The sequence below is a fragment of the Carcharhinus amblyrhynchos genome, chromosome 6 (genome assembly GCF_965287045.1).
Source record: "Carcharhinus amblyrhynchos chromosome 6, sCarAmb.v2.hapA, whole genome shotgun sequence".
NCBI lineage: Eukaryota > Metazoa > Chordata > Chondrichthyes > Carcharhiniformes > Carcharhinidae > Carcharhinus > Carcharhinus amblyrhynchos.
In genome coordinates this window covers 7425159-7448430 of record NC_137329.1, presented here as the reverse complement: position 1 = coordinate 7448430, position 23272 = coordinate 7425159, and the positions used below count along the sequence as shown (strand labels likewise).

Below are 23272 nucleotides of genomic sequence, written 5' to 3'. Positions count from 1 at the left end.
TGGAGATGAGAAAAAGCTTTTCTCTCACAGGTTTGTGAATCTTATGGGGAGAAGGCAGGATAGAAGTATAAAATCCCTACAGTTTAGAAAGAGGACATCTGGTCCATCGAGTCTGCACCAGCTCTCCAAAAGAGCGTCCAACCCAGGCACTTCCCTCCACCCTATCCCCACACATTTGTCATGGCTAATTCACCTAATCTGTACATCTTTGGACGTCCCAAGGGGCAATTTAGCATGGCCAATTCACTTAACCGGTACATCTTTGGACTGTGGAAGGAAACCAGAGCATCCGGACAAAACCCACGCAGGCAGAGGGAGAACATCCAAACTCCACACAGTCACCCAAGGCCAGAATTGAACTGGGTCCCTAGTGCTGTGAGGCGAACCACTGTGTAGCCCCTAAATGTGGATGTGGAGTTGAGGCCACAATCCGATCATCCGTGATCTTATTAATAGCAGAGCTGGCATGAGGCCCGAATGGCCCAATCCTGCTCCTAATTAATATGCTTGAATTTACTATGGGGATGTAATTGGAAAGCACCCATTTTAACAATGCCTATTGACATCAGGCTCAGCTCATTAGAAAATGCTAACCACTGTGCCACTGTGCTGCCCATATGCGCCTAAACAAATAGAAATAAGCATAATCAATCTATGGGCAGCACGGTGGCACAGTGGTTAGCACTGCTGCATCACAGCACCAGTGACCCTGGTTCGATTCCTGGCTTGGGTCTATGTGGAGTCTGTACATTCTCCCCATGCCTGCGTGGGTTTCCTCCAGGAGCTCCGGTTTCCTCCCTCAGTCTGAAAGACGTGCTGCTTAGGTGCATTGGCCATGCTAAATTCTTCCTCAGTGTATCGAACAGGCGACTAGGGGATTTTCACAGTAACTGCACTGCAGTGTTAATGTAAGCCTACTTGTAAAACTTTAAACAATCTGGCCTGATGGAATAAATCCAACATCACTGAATTCTCCAAATCTGAAAATACAAATTCCACCTGAATATCATTCGTGCGCATTTAGCACAATGGGGGCGATTGTCCCCAAAATGCTGAATGGTTGGGAAAACTGATCTAGATCACGACTGTTTTTTGCAGTGCAACTTCAAACCTGAATCTTTGCACTCTGTGCAACTCAGAGATCACAATCGTGAATCTCATTAAAAACCTGGCTGGGGGCGGGGGTCCTACTCACGCCAGAGTTTCACAGTTCTGGAACTCTGCACAGTCGGGAACTCTGCATCTGTCCCGACAGATCGGGACAGTGGCCCCGATCTGTCAGTTTCCCCATATGCTAGCAAGCCCAATCGCTGGCCAACCCAGGAACCCTGCAGTGCTGCCCTTCCAGCAACCCCCCACAGCCGGATCGCGGCCCCCACAACAATTCCCGGGCCAGGCCTGACCCCGTCCCCACCCTAGAACATCCCGATGTCCAGCCCATCTACCCCGCCCCAGCAGTGGCGAACCCCATACTCCCTCACCCAGGCAGGCCCCCCCCTCCCCGACCATCCACCTGCTGATCACCCACACCTGTGAGGCAGATCCTTAGGCTCAGCAGACCACCACCCCCAGGCCTCACTCCAGCCCAGATCGATCCCCATGCAGAGTGGCAGCAGGACCCCCTCACTCCCACCAATCACCCCCCTAGGCCCAGCCTACAATAGTGCCCCCCGATGTCCATGGGCAGTACCAAGGTGCCTTGTGAGTATAGGCACTTTGCTCCTTGAGCGGTGCCAGAGGGCAGAGGCCAGCACTGCCAGTGTGCCAATGCCCAGGAGGCATCCCCCGCTGCCTAACCCCCTGGGAGGCCCAGATTGCCCACCCCTCTTCACTCCGGCAGGATGGGAGATGCTATCAGGCCGGCAAGTTCCATGCCGGCCCCGATAATTGCATTTAAACTACATTTAAAATATATTAAAAATAGATTTAAATCACTTTCCTCTTTTCCCTCCATTCCCAGCATGGTCCCGACTGCACCTGTTTCCCTGTATCTGGGAGACACACATGTGTCGGAATGCACGCGTGCATTTTGCAAAATGGCCGACACAGTGTTCTCCCGACCGGATCCGCCAGAAAATTTGCAGGTCGCAATGGGAGAATCGCCCCAATATGTGCAATCATGGTAGATTTTCAATACAACTTGCTACTGATACCATGAAAATGGATTCACAGGAATAATACACGCAGCATAGGCTTCAATGAGGGTATAGTTTAAAATAAAAATCACCCAATAAAAGATTAAGAAATACACTGCTGCACCTAATGTAGTGGTTAAGTTTGCATCAAATTTAAATCAGCATACTTGCAGGAAAATTAGTCTGGGGGATGGAGCCATTATAATGAGCCCAGATATGTTTGGACATGGACATAGAAGAGCAGGGTGGATGTGGTTTAGTGGCTTGCAACTGATTTTAAAAAATCTTTTATGCCAGATATTTGCCTAATGCCTTGATTATTTTCAACAACAACAATGTATATAGAGTTAGGTGTCATCAGTGTACATATGGAAACTAACAGCGCTCTGGGAGTGAATACACAGGAGATTCCACCTCTGTGAATTTTCTGCATTTTAAATGTTGAAGTTAAAAAATCAAAGTTTTTTTTGATTAGTTGGAAGACCAAGACTTCCTGTGGTAAATTGGCAGCAGAATTAGTTACAAAATGGCAAATGCCGACAAGAAATGTGGCCAGAGTCAGGAACACCCTCAGCCAAGCATTCCTGCTTCCTTGGCTCATGAGGGACTTTGCATTCTTCTGGAGATTACGGGGCTAAATGAGATGAGGTGTATAGCCAGCCAGATGAAAGTAGCAATTAAAATAAAAATCACTTTCAACCTCCTTACTTTTTGATTTGATTTGATTTATTATTGTATCACTATATTGCTGTATAGTGAAAAGTATTGTTTCTTGTGCACTGTGCAAACAAAGTATACCATTCATAGAGTACATAGGGGAGAAGGAAAGGAGAGGGTGCAGAATGTAATGTTACAGTTACATGTGCTGGCGGGATGGTGGTCATTTTGGTAATTGTGGCATTGCGTTGCAAGGTCTTTTAACTGGGAAGAATTGCTGCCCTCAGTAGCCAGGTTGCCTGATCAAATATTAATCCTGTCTTGGAGACCCACATGGCTCATGTTTCATATTCTAATCGCAGACCATAAGACCATAAGACACAGGAGCAGAATTAGGCCACTTGGCCCATTGAATCTGCTCTGCCATTCAATCATGACTGATATTTTTGTTATTCCCATTCTCCTGCCTTTTCCTCATAACCACTGATTCCCTTATCAATCAAGAACTCACCTATCTCTGTCTTAAAGACACTCAATGACCTTACCTGCACAGCCTTCTGCAGCAAAGAGTTCCACAGATTTATCACTCTCTGGCTGAAGGATCGTCCTTTTAGCCTGAGGTTGCGTCCTCTAGTTCTAGTTTTTCCTACTAGTGGAAACATTCTCTCCACGTCCACTCTATCCAGGCCTCGCAGTATCCCTTAAGTTTCAACAAGATCACCCTCATTCTTCTAAACTCCAACAAGTACAGACCTAGACTCCTCAACCATTCCTCATACGACAAACTCTTCATTCCAGGGATCATTCTTCTGAACCTCCTCTGGACCTTTTCCAAGGCCAGCACAACCTTCCTTAGATATGGGGCCAAAATTGCTCACAATATTCCAAATGGGGTCTGACCAAAGCCTTATACAGCCTCAGAAGTACATCCCTGCTTTTGTATTCTAGCCCTCTCAACTTGACTGCTGAGTCTGCATTTGCCTTCCTAACTGCTGACTGAACTTGCATGTTAACCTTAAGAGAATCTTGAACAATGACTCCCAAGTCTCTTTGTGTTTCTGATTTCTTAAGCATTTTCCCATTCTGAAAATAGTCTATGCTTTCATTCCTCCTTCCAAAGTGCATAACCTCACACTTTTCCACATTGTTTTCCATCTGCCACTTCTTTGCCCACTCTCCTAACCTGTCCAAGTCCTTCTGCAGCCTCCTTGCTTCCTCAATATTACTGTCTCTCTACATATCTTCATATCATCTGCAAACTTAGCAACAGTGCCCTCAGTTCCTTCTTCTAAATCGTATATGTATATTCTGAAGAGTTGTGGTCCCAGCACTGATCCCTGAGGTACACCAGCTGCCATCCTGAAAAAGACCCCTTTATCCCCACTCTCTGCCTTGAGCCAGTCAGCCAATCCTCTATCCATGCCAGAATCTCACCCTTAACACCATGGGCATTTAACTTATTTAACAGTCTCCTATGCGGCAGCTTGTCAGAGGCCTTCTGGAAATCTAAATAAATTACATTCTCTGGTTCTCCTTTAGCTAACTTCCTTGTTACCTCCTCAAAAAACTCTAACAGATTTGTCAGACAAGGGGTAGATTTTACACTTGTAGAAAATGAATTATCTATCAATAAAAGTTTTATATTTACATATTTATTTTTCATCAGTCAGGTTGCTGATACAGATAGAAACCCTAAAACAACTCCAAACCAAGCAAATAATTGTTCTATAATGTAATATTAATTTTCTTTACCTGCATTGACAAACTCACCTACCTTGGATGAGAGAATCAAGTTTGCTGACAACACAGAATTATGCAGAATTGTGAGTGATGTGGACAAAGTAAAGAGGCTTCAAAGTGATTTAGACAAGCTGTGTAAGTGGGCAAATACATGGCAGATGCAGTTTAATGTGTGGCATTATCCACTTCAGTAGGATAAACAAAATGGTAGAAGATTATTTAAATGGTGATAGATTGGAGAATGTTGATGTTACATAGAATTGCATAGAATTCCTACAGTGCAGAAGGACGCCTTTCAGCCTATCGAGTCTATACTGACCACAATCCTGGCTATTTTCCAGGCCCTATTCCCGTACCCTCACATATTTACCCTCCTAATCCCCTGACACTAGGGTCAATTTAGCATGGCCAGTCAATCTAACCCTTACATCTTTGGACTGTGGGAGGAAACTGGAGCACCCAGAGGAAACCCATGTAGACTTGGGGAGAATGTGCAAATTCCACACAGACAATGACCTGAGGCTGGAATCGAACCTGGGTCCATGATGCTGTGAGGCAGAATTTCTAACCACTGTGCCACTGTGCTGCCCCCTATTTTTTAATAAACCACTACCATTAGCAATCTCTTACCTTTTAATATTTCTTATCTCTACCCTTAATCACTTTTCAACCATGTCTTTGTAATGCTTACCCAGTCATACATCTTTATCTCTCTCTATCTGTGCAGACAATTTATTATTTTTGTATGTACAAAGGGAACTGGGTGCCCTTGTGCACCAGTCAATGAAACCAAGTTTGCAGGTGCAGTAAGGACTAGGAAGGCAAATATTATGCTGGCCTGCATTGCAAGAGAATTTAAGTACATGAGCACGGATGTCTTACTGCAGCTATATAGGGTCTTGGTGAAACCATTCCTGGAATATTGTGTGTGATTTTGGTTTCCTTACTTGCCTTGGAAGGAGTGCTGCAAAAGTTCACCATACTTTTACCTTGGATGGCAGGACTGTCATATGAAGAGAGGTTGGGTCAACTAAGCCTGTAGTCATTGGAGTTCAGAAGAATGAAAGGGGATCTAATTGAAAATATAAAATTGTGACAGGGCAGGCCAGATTGGATACAAAGATGTTGTTTCCTCTAGCTGGAGGTCAAGAACAAGGGGTCACAGTCTCAAGATTTGGGGTAGTCCATTTAGGACTGAGATGAGGAGAAATTTCTTCACTCAAGAGGGTGGAGAATCTGTGGAACTTTGTACCACACAAGGCTGCGGAGACAAAGTCACATATTTAAGAAAGAAATTGATAAATTTCTAGATTCAAAAGGTGTCTAAAGGTGTGAGGAAAGAGCAGAGTATGGCATTGCGATAGAGCCTCAGCCCAGTTATGGTCACGGTGAACGGCTGAGTAGGCTCCTGCTCCTATTTGCTATATTTCTATGTTAGCTTAATTCAGAGAGCAAGCTGACATGAACTAACCTTGAGTGACACTTAATTCAGTGGATCTTCCCAAAAAGAGATGATTTGGCGATCTCGTCAGCTATCTAGCCAGTGGGCTAAACCCAGTTGGCCTATGTTAAATTCTACCCATTCTTACTTAATTACATTAAATAGGCTATGGTACCATTGGTACAAATGGTAGGCAATGTTTCACTCATGGTACTTTACTTGGTACTTGGCAGAACAATTTGTTCCACATTTCCAGCTATTCTTAGACAAAATCTGTCTCCCCAGTACATCTGAGATTATAATATCCTGATAAATAAAATAAGTAACCAAATAGTATTCAGAAAAGTTAGCATTTCCAGATTAAGGATAATTTTATTTAAACTGGAAGAACAAAATATTCATGAGTTTTCTGACGTAATAACTCCTGCTATCAGGATATAATATTTTCATTGTTGCTATGGTAAACAAGTTTTATTTACTTGTCAACATAGCAATGAATCGCTCTTTAGTCAAAAAATCTGAAAGGCTTACTCCAGCATACAGGCAATAGCTTTTATGTTTGTACTTATGCAATTCTGTAAATAACATTTTTAAAGTGTTTCTCAGAATTTCGTTTTCATCTAGCCAGTGTCTTGATGCCGAATGAAAGGCCGGGTCTTGTTTATGCTATTTTTTTCTTCATAAAGAAAACATGGATGCCTGACCAGCTGTCAAATAGGAATAGGCAATCATTTTCAAGGAATCTCTAATTTGGGGCTTCAACTTAAAAGCAGCTTCCAAGTAATTTCATTTCCTGGTGCAGCTGGCTGAGATGATGCCACATAACAGAATACAAGTAGTGAGTAGAGTGTGGAGCAGGGATCAAAATATATCCTAGATGATGATAGCGGCTCAGATTTTACAATCAAAAAAGAATTCGGGCCAACATTGTTTATGGTCATGAATGACTAAACTCAGAGAAGGAGTTGATATATGATTAAATATTGTGACTAAAACAGTAAGCTAACTCACAAGTGTTGAGTATCATTTTCCTCAGGATTTAATTGTGGTGAGATACCATTGTTCATTTCTTTGATCCTTTTCTTGCACTCTCTTGATCTAATCTTTCTTTCCTTTTTTTTCTCTACCCGGTTTCACTTTGAATTCACCATTCCAATCAGTCCTTGCGCTGTCAGTTTCAGTTCTTCAATTTGATTTGGTTGATTAAGGAAATAAACAATTTAATTGCCTTGTTCATTCAGATTCCATTATACAGTTGACGTTATACAGTTTCACTTTCAGTAGCTTCCATGCAAGAAAAAATGCAAGTCGAACAAAACACTGTCAGGCTTACCATGAAAGTGATAAATGGAAATGTAATGATGTTTTAAGATCTGCAAATTTTAACAATGTGATTTTATCTGGGACTGTGTACATTTTCCTATAATTCTAGATGAAATCCATTATTAGACCTATGGTATTCATAGAATCATAGAACCATACAGCGCCAAAGAGGCTCTTCAGCCCATTGAGTCTGCATTGATAAATTAGAAACACCTGAACTCCCACCTAATCCCATCTACCAGCACTTGGCCCATAGCCCTGAATGTTATGATGTTCCAAATGCTCATCAAGATAATTTTAAAGGATGTGAGGCAACCCACCTCTATCACCCTCCCAGGCAGCGCTTTCCAGACCATCACAACACTCTGGATAAAAAGGTTTTTCCTCACATCCCTCCTAAATCTCCTACCCCTCACCTTGAATCTACGTCCCCTTGTGACTGATCCTTCAATTAAGGGGAACAGTTGCCCCTTATCCACTCTGTCCATGTCTCTCATAGTCTTGCACACCACGATCAGGTCACCCTTCAGTCTTCCCTGTTCCATTGAAAGCAACCCAAACTTACACAACCTCTCTTCATAACTCAAATGTTCCATCCCAGGCAGCATCCTGGTGAATCACCTCTGCATCGCCTCCAGTGCAGTGACATCCTTCTGATAATGTGGCGATCAGAGCTGCACACAGTACTCCAGCTGTGGCCTCACCAAAATTACATACAACTCCAACATGGCTTCCTCGTTTTTATAATCTATGCCTCGATTGATAAAGACAAGTGTCCCATATACTTTTTTCACCATCCTAGTGACATGCCCTTTCGCCTTCAGAGATCAGTGGACATGCCAATGTTCCTTTCTTCCATAGAGCCTCCGATTGTCCTACCATTCATTGTAATTCTTGTCAAATTACTCGTTCCAAAGTGTATCACTTCACACTTTTCAGGGTTAAATTTTATCTGCCACCATTTGAACACTCCATTTATATCTTCTTGTAGCCCAAGACATTCCGCCTCATATTAACTACCCATCCAATCTTTGTGTCATCCACAAACTTTCTAATCCTACTCCCACATAGTCATCAATGTAATTTATTTAAATGACAAATAATAGGGGATCCAACACAGATCCCTGTGGTATGCCACTGGACACTAGCTTCCAGTCACTAAAGCAGCCTTCTGTTATTACCCTCTGTCTCCTACAACTAAGCCAATTTTGAATCCACTTTACTAAATTACCCTGCTTCGCATGTAAATTTACCTTCTTTACAAGTCTCCCATGTGAGACTTGTCAAAGGCTTTGCTGAAATCCATATAAGCTACATTTATTGTACTATCCTCGTCTACACACCTGGTCACCTCCTCAAAAAATTCAATCAAATTTGTTAGGCATGACGTCCTTCTGATGAAGCCATGCTTTGCTTCTCCAAGTGAAGATCGATGCTCTCCTTCAGAAGTTTCTCTAATTGTTTCCCTACCACAGACGTGAGAGTCACTGGTCTGTACTTCTCTGGTTTATCTCCACAATTCTTAACTAGCAGAATCACATTAGCTGCTCGCCAGTCATTTGGCACCTCTCCCATGGCCAGAGAGGAATTGAAAATTTGGGTCAAAGCCTCTGCAATGTCCTCCCTTGCTTCTCACAGCAGCCTAGGGCACAGTTCACCTGGATCTGGAGCTTTAGTCACTTTTAAGGCTCTCAACACTTCCAAAGCCTTCTTCCCTATGTTAACTTGCTCAAGCTCTTTGCAGTCTCTTTCCCTGAATTCCACACAATCGTCCTCATTCTCTTGAGTGAAGACGGATGTGAAGTATTCATTCAACAGTCTACCAATGTCCTCTGGCTCCACTCACAGATTGCCCCCTTGGTCCCTAATGGGCCCTACTCTTTTCCTGGTTTTCCTCTTCCCATTGACATACTTATAGAATACCTTGGGATTTTCCCTCCTTTTACCAACCAGAGCTTTCTCATATCCCTTCTATGCATTCCTAAATGTTTTCTTAAGCTCCATTCTGTTCTTTCTATACCTGACTAATGCCTCCATTGATTTGCTCCCCTTGTACTTTTTAAAAGCCTTTCTTTCCCTTCTCATTGTATCCTAAATATCTCTGGTCATCCATGGTTCTCTGGACTTGTTATTCCTACCTATCACTCTAGAGGGAACATGCTGGGCTTGCACCCTTTCCATTTTATTTTTGAATGCCCCCCACTGCTCTTCTGTAGATTATTCCATTGGTAGCTGTTCCCAGTCTACCTTGGCCAGATCTTGTCTTATTTTACTAAAATCCACTCTCCTCCAATCCAAAACTTTTTTGCAGCTTGTCCATTTCCTTGCCTATAACAAGCTTAAATTGTACCATGTTGCAATCGCTATCACTAAAATGCTCCCCCACCACCACCACACCAACCACCTGTCTGGCTTCATTCCCAGAATTAGGTACTGCACAGCTCCTTTCCTTGTTGGACTCTTCACTTATTAATTTAAAAAGTTCACCTGTATATCTTTCATATAATCTACTCTCTCCAAGCCCTTAACATTATGTGTATTGGTGCAGTTGAATAGAAACAATCATTATTCACAACAACAGAAGGTACATTGAAGTCAGAAGGTAAATCAATTCTTTAGTGCATAACACCATCAACACATTCCAAGGTTTTCATCCCTACATTAATAATTGAGCAAGCATGGGACAAAGTAGCCACTGAGGACTGCTGCTGAATATAAATCACGTTGAACAAAGCTGCTTGTTCTTCTGTAAATGTCAGGGCAGAGAAATTAGCAGGTGCATATACAGGGCTGCAGGAAAGGGAGGTGATGGAACGGCAGGCTCACCATGAACAAACAGAACTTGTTTACTTGAACATCTTCTGAAATTGAGTGGCCCGTGACTCTTTTATATGATATTCGCTACTAAAATCCATCATTTTTGTTTAGTACAAAACACTTCTTTATTTCAAAAAAGACAATGTGCACCTTTTTAGCTTATTCTTTAAATTATTTTTGATTGAAGTGGCACAACGGTTAGTACTGCTGCCTCACAGCTCCAGATTCAATTCTGTCATTGGGTGACTGTTTATGTGGGTTTCCTCTGGGTGCTCCGGTTTCCTCCACACTTCAAAGATGTGCAAGTTAGGTTGATTGGCGATGTTAATTGACGCTAATGTCAGGAGGATTTACAGGATAAATATGTAGTGCTACGGAAATAGGGCCTGGGTAGGATTGTGGTTGGTGCAGACTCGATAAGTCGAATGGCCTCCTTCTGCAGTGTAGGGCTTCTATGATTCTAACTGCTGTGGAACACATGCCTTTGTCTATACCAATGGTGACAAAGTGAAAATGGTTGATTGGTTCAAGTTGCTAGGTGTCCGGATCACCAAAACCTGTCCTGGCCTCTCCACAGTGATGCTATAGTTAAGAAGGCCCACTAACACCTCCAATTTATCAGAAGGGTAAGGAAATACAAATTGTCCACTATGTCTCTCATCAATTTTTACAGATGCACCATAATAGGCATTCTTTCCAGATGTATCACAGATTGATCTGGCTCCTGCTCTGACCAGGACTGCAAGAAACTACAAAGGGTTGTGAATGTAGCCCAGTACATCACGCAAACCAGCCTGCCGTCCATTGGCTCTGTCTACACTTCCTGCAGCCTCGGCAAAGCAGCCACCATAAGCAAGGACCCTATGCACCCCAGACATAGTCTCTTCCATCCTCTGTCGAGAAAAAGATACTAAAGTCTGAAATCACATACTAACTGACTCAAGGACAGCTTCTTCCCTGCTGCCATCAGACTTTTCAGTGGACCCATCATCTATTAAGCTGATCTTTCTCTACACCCCAGCTATGAGTATAGCACTATATCCTGAACCTTCTCCTTTCCTTCTCCCCATTGTACTCTATCAATGCTATGTTTTGTCTGTATAGCATGCAAAAAACAATATCTTTCACTGCATCCCAATACATGTGACAATATTAAATCAAATCAAATCTTCAAGATCTTCAAATCTTCTTTACCATAGCCCATCCTGAATGCACTTCAGCTGAGTAACTCGTCTTGTATCACTCCTCCACCTGCATATTTTTCCTTTTCAGATAACAGTCTTGGCACCAGACTCTCAGGCAGTTTATTCCAAACCATAATCACTCGTTGCTGTGTAAAAATGTTTCTCCTCAAATCACTTTTGCTTCTTTCACTCCTTACTTTCAATCTAAACTCCTTCATTCTTGATTCTTTCACGAGCGGGAACAGTTTCTTCCTATCTACAGTTTCCATACCCCTCACAGTTTTAAATACCTCCATCCAATCTCCTCTCAACTTTCTTTTCTCGAAGGAAAATAGTCCTAACTTTTCCAATCCGTCTTCATAATCGATCTTCTTCATCCATGGAACAACTCTCTGAACTTTTTCTATGTCCTTTCCAATGCTTTCACATCTTTCCTGAAATGTTGTATCCTGAACTGGACACAATACTCTAGCTAACGCTGAACCAGTGAGTGACACAAATTCAGCATAACCTACTTACTCTTATAATCTTTGGCCCTATTAATGAAGCCCAGGATGGGTGACATGGTGGCACAGTGGTCAGCACTGCTGCCTCACAGTGCCAGGGACCTGGGTTTGATTTCCCGCTTGTCTGTGTGGAGTTTGCACATTCTCCTCATGTCTGCATGAGTTTCTTCCGGATGCTCCGGTTTCCCCCCAGCCCAATCCAAAGATGTGCAGGTTAGGTTGATTGGCCATGCTAAGTTGCTACTTAACTAGTAGGGTAAATACGTGGGGCTACGGGATTGGGGCAGGTGGGAATGTGGTTGGTGCAAACTCAATGGGCCAAATGGCCTCCTTCTGCATTCTAGGGATTCTATGATACTGTATGCTTTTGCAACCTATCACTTCCAAGTTTTCATCACCCTTGCTCACCACATTCTTGAGATGAATGAAAATCTCAAAATCTTTGTGGCTATTTTAACCCAAAGCTGATCCTTAAGTCAACATCTTATCAAGACTACCCACTTGCACCTTTGCAACATTGGTTTCCTCTCCCCCTATCTCAGCCCCTCTGTCGTAAATGGGCAACCCTAACTCTGAGAATATGCCCCCAAGCCCTAGACTGTCAAGGGGAAACAACGTCTCAGCAACTACCTTGTCAAACTGCTCAATATGACTGTTCTTCGGAACTAAAGAGAGGTAAAGTGTGATGGATTTTATGCTGTTGAAAAGAGAGGGAAGAGTTAGATGAAGCATAGACAGCAAGGAAGATTAAATAGCAAAGATGACATGGAACAAAAGACAAAGTGGGTGGGAATGGGAGTAGTAAATGAAAAAACATTTATCTAGAGTAAGTTTTAATAGAATAAAGGTCATGCTCTCTATAAAATTAAAACATGAGAACAAATAAAAAACTGGCACGAGGAAAAAACAAAATGGAGAGCAGAGTCCATGGTCTGAAGTTGGTGAGCTCAATGCTGAGCCGAGAATGTTGTAAGATGCCTAATTGGAAGATAAGCTACTGATTCCCCAGCTTGTGTTGGGCTTCACTGGAACACTGCAGCAGGCCGAAGACAGGAAATTAAGCATGAGAGCAAGGTGGTGAATTGAAATGGCAAGTGACTGGAAAGTTGGGGGTCACGCTGGCGGAATGAATGGATGTGTTGTGCAAAGCGGTCACCCAATCTACATTTGATCTCCTCAGTGTAGAAGGGACCATACTTTGAGCAGTAAATACAATGAACAATGTTGAAAGAAGATTTTCTACAGCTTTATGAACCTCCTAAACATTCTGCACCACTAGCCTTTCATGCATTATCTCTTTGATCCATTGTTACTTCCACAAATGTGAATATTTATTGATTGCAAGGTTTGTTTGAATGGATTTACAATTATTTTCATGATGAATAGGAAAACACCATTTTGTTACAACATTTATAATGGTTTGAATTATTTGTTTTGCCTACCCGTAAAATGTCAACCTTAGGTAGCCAATCCTGTTTCCCAATTTAGCCACTTGTCCTTTCTCTGTGGGAGCATTCTTTAATCGCACAATTCCTACTTGACGGAGAGTTCTCAGCCATTGATAGGCAACTTCATCATTGTTCAGCACCTCCTCAAAGTTGGCAGTAGGGATTTGAAGATTTGAACCCCAATTCTGTTGATCTGTTCAAAACAAATTTAGAATCCTTGTTGAAAGTTGCATTCAAAGACATGGCTTGTAGTAAACAACTGTACAAGATGGAAGACCAGTATCCAAGTAAGAGGTGAAAAGAGTGCCCAGGGAAGTGTGGGATGGGGAGAATATCAGGGGAAGGGGGAGATAATGTGAGAATTGTTGGGGGATGAGAGAGTGTCTTACAGGCTGATATCAGTGATGTCACCAGTTGGGTCCTGGGTGGCTGAACTAAGGGTACAAGTGGTAAGAAAGAAATGTCACAATCAAAGAGAGGGTGGGGAAACGGTAGGGCAAGGAGGCAAGTGCAGGGTGAGATTTCAGTACATGAAGGTCTCATGAGGAGGGTGTCACATAGTGCTAGGGTAACAGGAGAGGCAGGGTCAGGCTGGGCCTGGGGACAGTAAAGGGTGTTGGCTTTGAGGAGAGGGAAGGAATGTGGATGTAGATTATAATAGGGTCATGGAGAATGGGAGGAGGTTCAAGATTGACAGAGGAATGGGGATATTGAATGGGTCCAAGAGGTTTGTCACAGGGAGAGATGGGTGGAGCAAGGTCTGGAATGTGATGCATACCATTTTTAAAGTCTGGTCTTGACCACGCAGTTGGTCAGCATGTGAAATAGCTCAAAGTGGGAACAGAGTCTTTTTGGGTGAATGGAATTCAAGATCAGCACAATTGGTCAACTAAGGGGACACCCTAATAATGGATGTCAATCGTGCTTATTTTTATTCTCCTCACTGTAGTGAAGACCACACAGCAGCAGGTTTCTTCTTAATTCATGGGTCTTATAACACTGAGGTCCCAGCAAGGTGTGGATCTGCCATTCATTCTGTGGAAATTGCATCTGTTGTAGACAGAGTCAAGGGTGAGGTGGATGCCCCTAAGGGTTTGGTGGATGGCAGCCAACTTGTGTCTCCAATCCTCCATCCTTTAGGGTGAATAGTCATGCCTGACAAGGGGCCATGTGATTAATCTGTCTATGCTGCTAGACAATGGTTTTCCATAGAGCCAAAGGGTATTACGATGCCAATTGATATCATTACTGGATGGGAAGGTCCCAGAGTAGAATCCTGGCTCAAAAGACTGTAACTTTTACTCTTTTTCACAAAACATAGATGAACAGAGTTAGCGGGTTGCCTGTTAGCTTTTAGCAGCAGAAAAAAACATTTATTAAACATGTTTGACTATCATACAATACTTATTCACTCCCATTTATCACCACAAATGTATACAGATTTTAAAATTAATGTGGGTTACAAAGCATATCTTGTGCTATTATGTTATTGGTAAACTTACAATTCCCATAACTTAATAGGCTAACTGTGGTCAGACACTCCCCACGCTGAAACCAAGTGGCAGATGACACCCATTTGAACTTCTGTGGATTTCTCATCAAATCCCCCCAGATGATTATCACACTGTGAGCCATCTGATTTCACTGGACTCCAACTTCACACGAGTGTTTCCCCACTCTCGAAAAGACATGCCTTGGAATCTTCTTTCAAACAATGGTTTTCCTCAGCTGTTTTCAACAAGGACCCACGTGCAAGATTTCCAACTCGCCTTTCAGTAGCCCTTTTCTTGAATAGCCATGCACATCCAAACTTCCATACAATTTGTCGGGTATATAGCCAGCAGTTGCTTCTCAATTGCTTCAATTGCTTTGTAGGCTGTAGTAAGATATCATCAACCTTATGGTTAATTCAGATCTCTGGTTTCTTACTGGCTAACTTCATTAGGTCTGCACCTTTCAGCTCTGTATTTAACTTCAATGAATAGAACATTTTTTCAGTTTCCAGTATCTTTGTTCTTTTAACTTCTGCTTCCTGGGATTTCTCTTTTCACTCCTTGTTTTCTAGAATGGTCTGTTCTTCAGTTTTTGGAACTTGCTTTCTTGCCTATAACTGCATTGTTTGGCTTCTGATTCTGACAGAGCTCAGAGAACTGCTCACTCTCTAGCTTCCTAGCTCCAAATGCTCTGGATTCAGTTAAACAAAACTCAAAAAGGTACCTCTAATTTAAAAAGTGGTCTCTGGTTGCTAAGCAAAAGCCCAATCCTTCTCCAAACTCTTGTTTACTTTTCACTATGTATAATTGAAACAGTTTGAGCTGAAACCAAAACCCCCATACATGCAAACACCATTACTTAACACTAACCAAACTGGAGTTGTACATTTTCTTACAGAAACACTAAATTAAATTCACTCAATCTACACCTTATTTTTAGTATCCAACAATTCAAACATAGATCACTTTAAACTACCTCTGTTTCCTGACAAGAGTAATGAGGGAAGGCAGAATAGTGTCTTCTTAGAAATGCTCAGCAAGTCTGGCAGCATCACTGGAAAGTGAAACAGAATTAAGATTTCTGGCCATTGATCTTTCATCAGGACATTTACAAGTTAACCAGCTGAATCAGACGTTTTGTGGGTTTAGATCCTACTCCAGGACTTAGGCACAAATTGAAAATCGGTACTGAGCCTGAGAGTGTGCTGTACTGTCAGAGGTCCATGCTTGAGATGTTTAATTTGCCTATTCAGGTAGGAAAACAAAAAATCCATGACAGATTTTCAAAGATGATTTAAGGATGGAATTTTCCATTCTAGATTGCAATCTGGTAGCAAGTGAGAAAGTTGGCATGATTCCTGCTGCGCAGTGGGGTGGCTAAACATGCACAATCTGCTGCTTATTAATTGTGAATCCCCCCACCCCCACAATTAGCTCGTGGGGTCAATGGTCCTGGCACCATATTTAAAAGGCACTGGCAACCATTCATTCATTGCAGTCCAGTAGTTCCACAATATTCCTCCAGGATCCATGTGGTTGTAGCTCATTTTGGAGAAACTAGCAGATGTGAACAAACCACATCCCAGGACATACAAAGACATCTCTGGCCTTAATTCTCTTTCACTCATTTCTAGACACACCCATGGTCAGATGAGCACTTGCATTGCAGCGTACCCTGTGCACCAGCACCTTGACCTTACTGAGGCCTCACTGCCTCTTGCTGCTCAAGCCAACGCCCTGTTGTGTGGTGTGGAGCAGATGAGGGTGGAGTCTTGGTTAGGCATCAGATGATCTGAACACTGGGCATCCATTTGGTGGCCAGCACTCTCCAGGATTTTCCTATCAAAGGGTGCCCTTCAAATATAGTGCTTGTATTACCAAAGTTCTAAGGTCACACCAGAGTGGGTAAATCAGAAGCTGCCCTGCTAGGAATGCAATGTGAAATCCGTATCTGTTCATTTTTTGCACAAGGGTGCTGCACAATATGGCGGAAAAAAGAGCCCTCCATTTGCACTGGTGGGTCCACTACCGAGTTCTGGGACAATTCTGCCTATAGTGTGAATTCATAACAAGCACTTTGTTGTCTGAAAAGCATTTTGAATGTCTTAAAATCATGAAAGGTGCTAAATAACTGCAAGTTCTTATAATTGGCTGTCATTTTGTAATTCAGTTAAAGTGGGATTAAATAAAAAATTTATGAGATTCTTGCAGATATAGATTACTGCAACTTCCCCACTGAATTTGGCCTTTGGCCTTGTGGATCCAGAACTGGCTTGCCTGCAGAAGGCAGAGAGTGGTTGTGGATGGGTCTTTTTCTGCATGGAGGTCAGTCACCAGTGGAGTGCCCCAGGGATCTGTTCTAGGACCCTTGCTGTTTGTCATTTTCATAAATGACCTAGATGAGGAAGTGGAGGGATGGGTTAGTAAGTTCGCCGATGACACGAAGGTCGGTGGTGTTGTGGATGGTCTGGAAGGATGTCAGAAGTTGCAGCAGGACATAAATAGGATGCAGGACTGGGCGGAGAAGTGGCAGATGGACTTCAACGCGGATAAATGTGTAGTGGTCCATTTTGGCAGGACCAATGGGATGAACGATTACACTATCAAGGGCAGGAGTCTTAGTAGTGTTGAAGAGCAGAAGGATCCTGGGGTCCGGGTCCACAGGACTCTTAAATCGGCCTTGCAGGTGGAGGATGTGGTCAAGAAGGCGTATGGTGTACTGGCCTTCATTAATCGAGGGATTGAGTTTAGGAGTCGGGAGGTAATGCTGCAACTTTATAAGACCCTTGTCAGGCCTCACTTGGAGTACTATGCGCAGTTCTGGTTGCCTCACTATGGGAAGGATGTAGAACCTATTGAAAGGGTACAGAGGAGATTTACAAGGATGTTGCCTGGATTGGGAGGCATGCCTTACGAAGATAGGTTGAGGGAGCTGGGACTCTTCTCCCTGGAGAGACAAAGGTTGAGAGGCGACCTGATAGAGGTTTATAAAATGTTGAGAGGAATAGATAGGGTGGATTCTCAGAGGCTATTTCCCCGGGTTGAAATGGTCGCTACGAGAGGACACAGATTTAAGGTGCGGGGAGGCAAGTACAGAAGTGATGTTAGGGGTAAGTTTTTCACTCAGAGGGTGGTGAGTGAATGGAATCGGCTGCTGTCAGTGGTGGTGGAGGCAAACTCGCTGGGGTCTTTTAAAAGACTTCTGGATGAGTATATGGGATTTAGTGGGATTGGGGGTTATAGATAGGTCTATGGATTGGTAGGTGTTGATGTGATCGGCGCAACTCGTGGGCTGAAGGGCCTGTTTGTGCTGTAGTGTTCTATGTTCTATGAATGAGAGAGCCAATCTGAGCACTCAGTTCGGAAATTGATATAAACATTAAAAAAAACAGCTGTTGCTTCAAATTTGCTCTTTGTTCCTAAAAAACCTCTGATGCAATTTCTTTTCCACACAACAACCAGTAAATGGAATATTGCTGCCTTAATGCACTAGCCTGCGCAAATTTACAGCAAATTTGGGGAGATAGACCGATCTCTAGGTCAGGGGTATGGTACCTTAATAACAAGAACCATTTGAAATATTTAGTCAATTGTGTAATATTTCAAAAAGCTTCAATGCTTGCTGGGATCTTCTGGCACCATCAAGATGGCACCAACTGCAGAAGAATCAACGGCCCAGTCAAAAGTCCAATGACTTCCCATGGGACTGGACTATTCCAGCAGCAGGCAGTGCTGGAAAATCCCACCTGCTGTTGTGCAAATATGAGTAACTAAGGAAAAGAAAAACAAGAGAGACACATTTCAACATTTTACAAAAAAGTTGTTGATTGTTTTTTCAGTCAATTTTCACAGATACGTGTGTGCACACACGTGTGCACACACGTGTGCACACACTCACACACATACACACATGGACCGTATTATGAACACTCCTTCCATGTTCTGTGTTTTGCAGTGGAGGGGGCCTGCCATTGGCTTGTAGCAGGATTTTCCAGTCCTACTGCTGTCAACAGGATTTTCTATTGTACGTACCCTCCAACGCAGTGGAGCCTGCGGCAAAGGGTTACCGTTGGCGGGACCAGAAGATCCCACCCCAGGCCCTTTTGTCAAGGGCAGGTCGTGCCTTACGAACCTAGTTGAGTTCTTCAAAAATGTGACTGAACACATTGACGAAGGAAGAGCAGTGGACGTGGTGTACATGGACTTCAGCATGGCGTTTGATAAGGTCCCCCATGCAAGACTTCTTGAGAAGGTGAGAGGGCATGGGATCCAAGCGGCTTTGGCCTTGTGGATCCAGAACTGGCTTGCCTGCAGAAGGCAGAGAGTGGTTGTGGATGGGTCTTTTTCTGCACGGAGGTCAGTCTCCAGTGGAGTGCCCCAGGGATCTGTTCTAGGACCCTTGCTGTTTGTCATTTTCATAAATGACCTAGATGAGGAAGTGGAGGGATGGGTTAGTAAGTTCGCCGACGACACGAAGGTCGGTGGTGTTGTGGATGGTCTGGAAGGATGTCAGAAGTTGCAGCAGGACATAAATAGGATGCAAGACTGGGCGGAGAAGTGGCAGATGGACTTCAATGCGGATAAATGTGTAGTGGTCCATTTTGGCAGGATCAATGGGATGAACGAGTACGCTATCAAGGGCAGGAGTCTTAGCAGTGTTGAAGAGCAGAGGGATCTTGGGGTCCGGGTCCACAGGACTCTTAAATCGGCCTCGCAGGAGGAGAATGTGGTCAAGAAGGCGTATGGTGTACTGGCCTTCATTAATCGAGGGATTGAGTTTAGGAGTCGGGAGGTAATGCTGCAACTTTATAAGTCCCTTGTCAGGCCTCACTTGGAGTACTGTGCGCAGTTCTGGTCGCCTCACTATGGGAAGGACGTAGAAGCTATTGAAAGGGTACAGAGGAGATTTACAAGGATGTTGCCTGGATTGGGAGGCATGCCTTATGAAGATAGGTTGAGGGAGCTGGGACTCTTCTCCCTGGAGAGACGAAGGTTGAGAGGCGACCTGATAGAGGTTTATAAAATGTTGAGAGGAATAGATAGGGTGGATTCTCAGAGGCTATTTCCCCGGGTTGAAATGGTCGCTACGAGAGGACACAGATTTAAGGTGCGGGGAAGCAAGTACAGAGGCGATGTTAGGGGTAAGTTTTTCACTCAGAGGGTGGTGAGTGAATGGAATCGGCTGCCGTCAGTGGTGGTGGAGGCGAACTCGCTGGGGTCTTTTAAAAGACTTCTGGATGAGTATATGGGATTTAGTGGGATTGGGGGTTATAGATAGGTCTATGGATTGGTAGGTATTGATGTGATCAGGGCAACTTGTGGGCCGAAGGGCCTGTTTGTGCTGTAGTGTTCTATGTTCTATGTATTTAAATTGAATGCAGAGCTTCCAGTCCAGAGGTAGCAAAGCTACCATTGTGCCAACTAATTGAATGATTCTTTCTTACAAGTACAGTGTTAAGTAAAGTAAATAAAACAAATCATTTAGTTAGGGACCAAATCAGAAATACCAAGGCGTATTATGCAATTAGTCTCACAACACTAGGTTAAAGTCCAACAGGTTTATTTGGAATCACGAGCTTTCAGAGTGCTGCTTGTTCATCAGGTGAGCGATGGTCCAAAACCTCCTGATTCCAAATGAACCTGTTAGAATTTAACTTGGTGTTGTGAGACTTCTTACTGTGTACACCCCAGTCTGACGCCAGTATCTCCACATCATATCATGAAATTAGACTAGGCCCCAATAATTTTTCTATTTTGGCATTAAAAGGAGGATAAGGTGTTTCACTCCTGGCATGATTCTATTGGCCCACTAGGAAGCTTTTATCAAAACAAACTTAATTGACAATATAATTTAATTATAGTGAATGAATTAGCTTAATTTTTACCCATTTAAATACTTAAAAATGACAAGATACAGTACTTAATTGCCAACCTATCTCTATGATTTTGATTTAAGCAATATTCCTCATAGATTTAAACTCCTCTTCAAAATTAGTTAGCAAAACAATACAGGCTTACGTGCTGGTACATGGGCTACCAGTCCTCAAGTTTTTGAAGATTTCTGGAGGTAAATGGATGGAGAGATTCCTGTCTTCTGACAGCAACTTCCAGAAAGAGAGGGAGACACCTTTGATTTCTTTCAGAATCAGAGATTCACTGCTTCTCCCTGTAAGCTTAGCTCTGCTCATTCACATGACTCTGTCTCTTGCCAATTAACCTATTTAAACCCAACTCTGAATCCCCAGGAGAAAACCCTAAAATACACAAAAATGCATTACTCAGATTAAAACAAACACCCTATCTTCGAGGATTAATTATTCTCCTGCATTTTCAGCATGAAGCTGCCTGGTTATTGTGGCCTTATCAGAACCAGGTAAATTGGAGCTGAATTTTAAACATACTCCTCACAAGAAACATGATATAAATACGTTTCGTAAAGGCACAGTATCATTACATTACCATTAAAATGGGTTCAGTTGATCAAGGTCATGAACCGCACATGAATCCTTAATGGGGAAAGTCAGGATTAGGCTATTGAGTTAGATGATCAGCCATGATCATAATGAATGGTGGAACAGGCTCGAAGGGCCAAACAGCCTCTTCCTGCTCCTATTTTCTGTGTTTCTATGAACTGCAAGTTCCAGAGCCTGTTCTCAGATGTAGTGCTGTCAGAGTTTCTTTTCCCAATATGTTAAGTTTCTGTCATGGTCACAGGCAAAAGATTTCAATGTTTAATTTTTATATATTAATTTGTAAATCACAAATATTGGTGCAGAATTTCCTTGAAGCTGTTCATACTCCATTGCCTGAGTTTTTTCTGGATGTCTGGCAAGATGTCAATGCGGTTTCTTGATTACATCCGATGAAGTTTTGGTGGTATAAGAAGGACACCTCTGAGAAAATTCCAGCTGCACACTGTGCAAGCCCAATAGGCTCTTAGCATCTTAATTTGCTTCATTTTGTTTAAAGGTTGCTACATTCATCTATCTAAGAACTATAGTCAGAATTTTCGGGCTGTTCATACACGCAAGTGAGAATGGGGAATTTGGAGCTCAGCCAAATCTCTGTTCACTGCAGAGGGATTGGAGAATCTCACTGGCATGAACCATAGAAAATTCTAGCCCATGTTTCAGAATATATATTTTTTGAGTAACTTGAGCTATGTTAATATGAAAGATGCTGTCTAAACACACTGGGGCAGTGTTTCAGCTTTGGGTACAATCAGCAAAATGCACATTAAATTGAATTGCATCATTCATGATTGGATGTGGGAGGACTGCAGAGCTTTGATCTGATGCAAAGGTTGTGGGGCCACTTAACTTTATCACATGCTGCTTTCACTTTTTAGAATGCATGCAGTCATGTCTTGTTGCTTCACTGGGTTAGTACCACATTTTTAGGTACATCCGGTGTTGCTGCTGGCATGAAATTCAACATTCCTCATTGAACCAGGGTTGATGCTCTGTCTCTATGTTAATGGTAGAATGAGAAATATGCTGGGCCATGAGGTTGCAGATTGTGATTGAAACAACTCTCCTGCTGATGGCCCACAGCGTCTCACTAATGCCCGATTTTGAGCTGATAGGTTGTAAATTTCCCTTTTAACAAAAATTGATGTGTCTTAGCAAATACAGGAATCACATCAGCTTTTATTTCAATTCAATTTCATCTTTTGTTCCTTAAGAATATATTTCTATTTTAAAATTTCACATGAACCTGTAACACCAATATTTATGGTGGGCAAAGCAGTGTAGCAAGTGCCAAGCAAGGATGATCTGTGACGCTCAAAATAATTAGGGTTCCAGAAAGAGTCAGCAATTATATTTACTGTGTTAGCCTGAAGTATTCTTCCTGTCCACTGCATAGCCAAGTAACTGACTATGTCCACTTCAATTGGAATACTTAATCAATTTTTTTGGTCTACAAGAAGAATTATGTCATGTAACTCAGGATTAATTGAATGGCTTTGACTTTTAACAAGAGGAGCTTGGCTCAGGGATTGTACTTTACTATTTTGATGTCAATTTAGCAATGTTTTGTTTGCTCCTGAGGGCCAAAGGAAACATTATCTGCAGCCAAAATTGTTTCAGTTTGTTCACCTAGGAATATATGCTTCTGAAGATACGAGGTAAAATGGGAATCTGGGTTTTGCAGAAATTGCAGTCTATCTGGCAGTAAAATGCATAAAGACCATTTATCATCTTGCACAATTGAGCTGCATGTCCAAGACATACGATTTTCCGTTGTCCCTCAGCTGCATTCCCCAAACGTTGCCTCAAGCCAAAGCAATAACCACAGTTAAAGCAGCCAAGTTTGGAAAAAAGGAACAGGAGCTGGCCAATTCAGGCCCTCAATTAGGTCACGGCTAATGTGTGCCTCAACCTTATTTACCTACCTTTCACCCAGATAGTTTGATAACCTTAACAAAAGTCATCAATCTCAAAAGTTTCAATTGCCCCCGCATCCAAAACCTTTTAGAGAGAGAGTTTCAGCTTCTTCTACGTTTCGTATGAAGAAATACTTCCTGA

The 23272-nt window shown here is 42.7% G+C and overlaps 1 protein-coding gene across 2 annotated transcripts in view; it reads right to left on the bottom strand.

The window, feature by feature from the left end:
• bbox1 (butyrobetaine (gamma), 2-oxoglutarate dioxygenase (gamma-butyrobetaine hydroxylase) 1) overlaps positions 1–23272 on the bottom strand; it is a 205444-nt gene that overhangs the window by 75036 nt on the left and 107136 nt on the right. For both annotated transcript variants that reach the window (XM_080189873.1, XM_080189874.1), the window contains exon 4: positions 13246–13444. In XM_080189873.1, coding sequence (XP_080045999.1) covers positions 13246–13444 — 199 coding nt within the window. The remainder of the gene's footprint in view (positions 1–13245; positions 13445–23272) is intronic.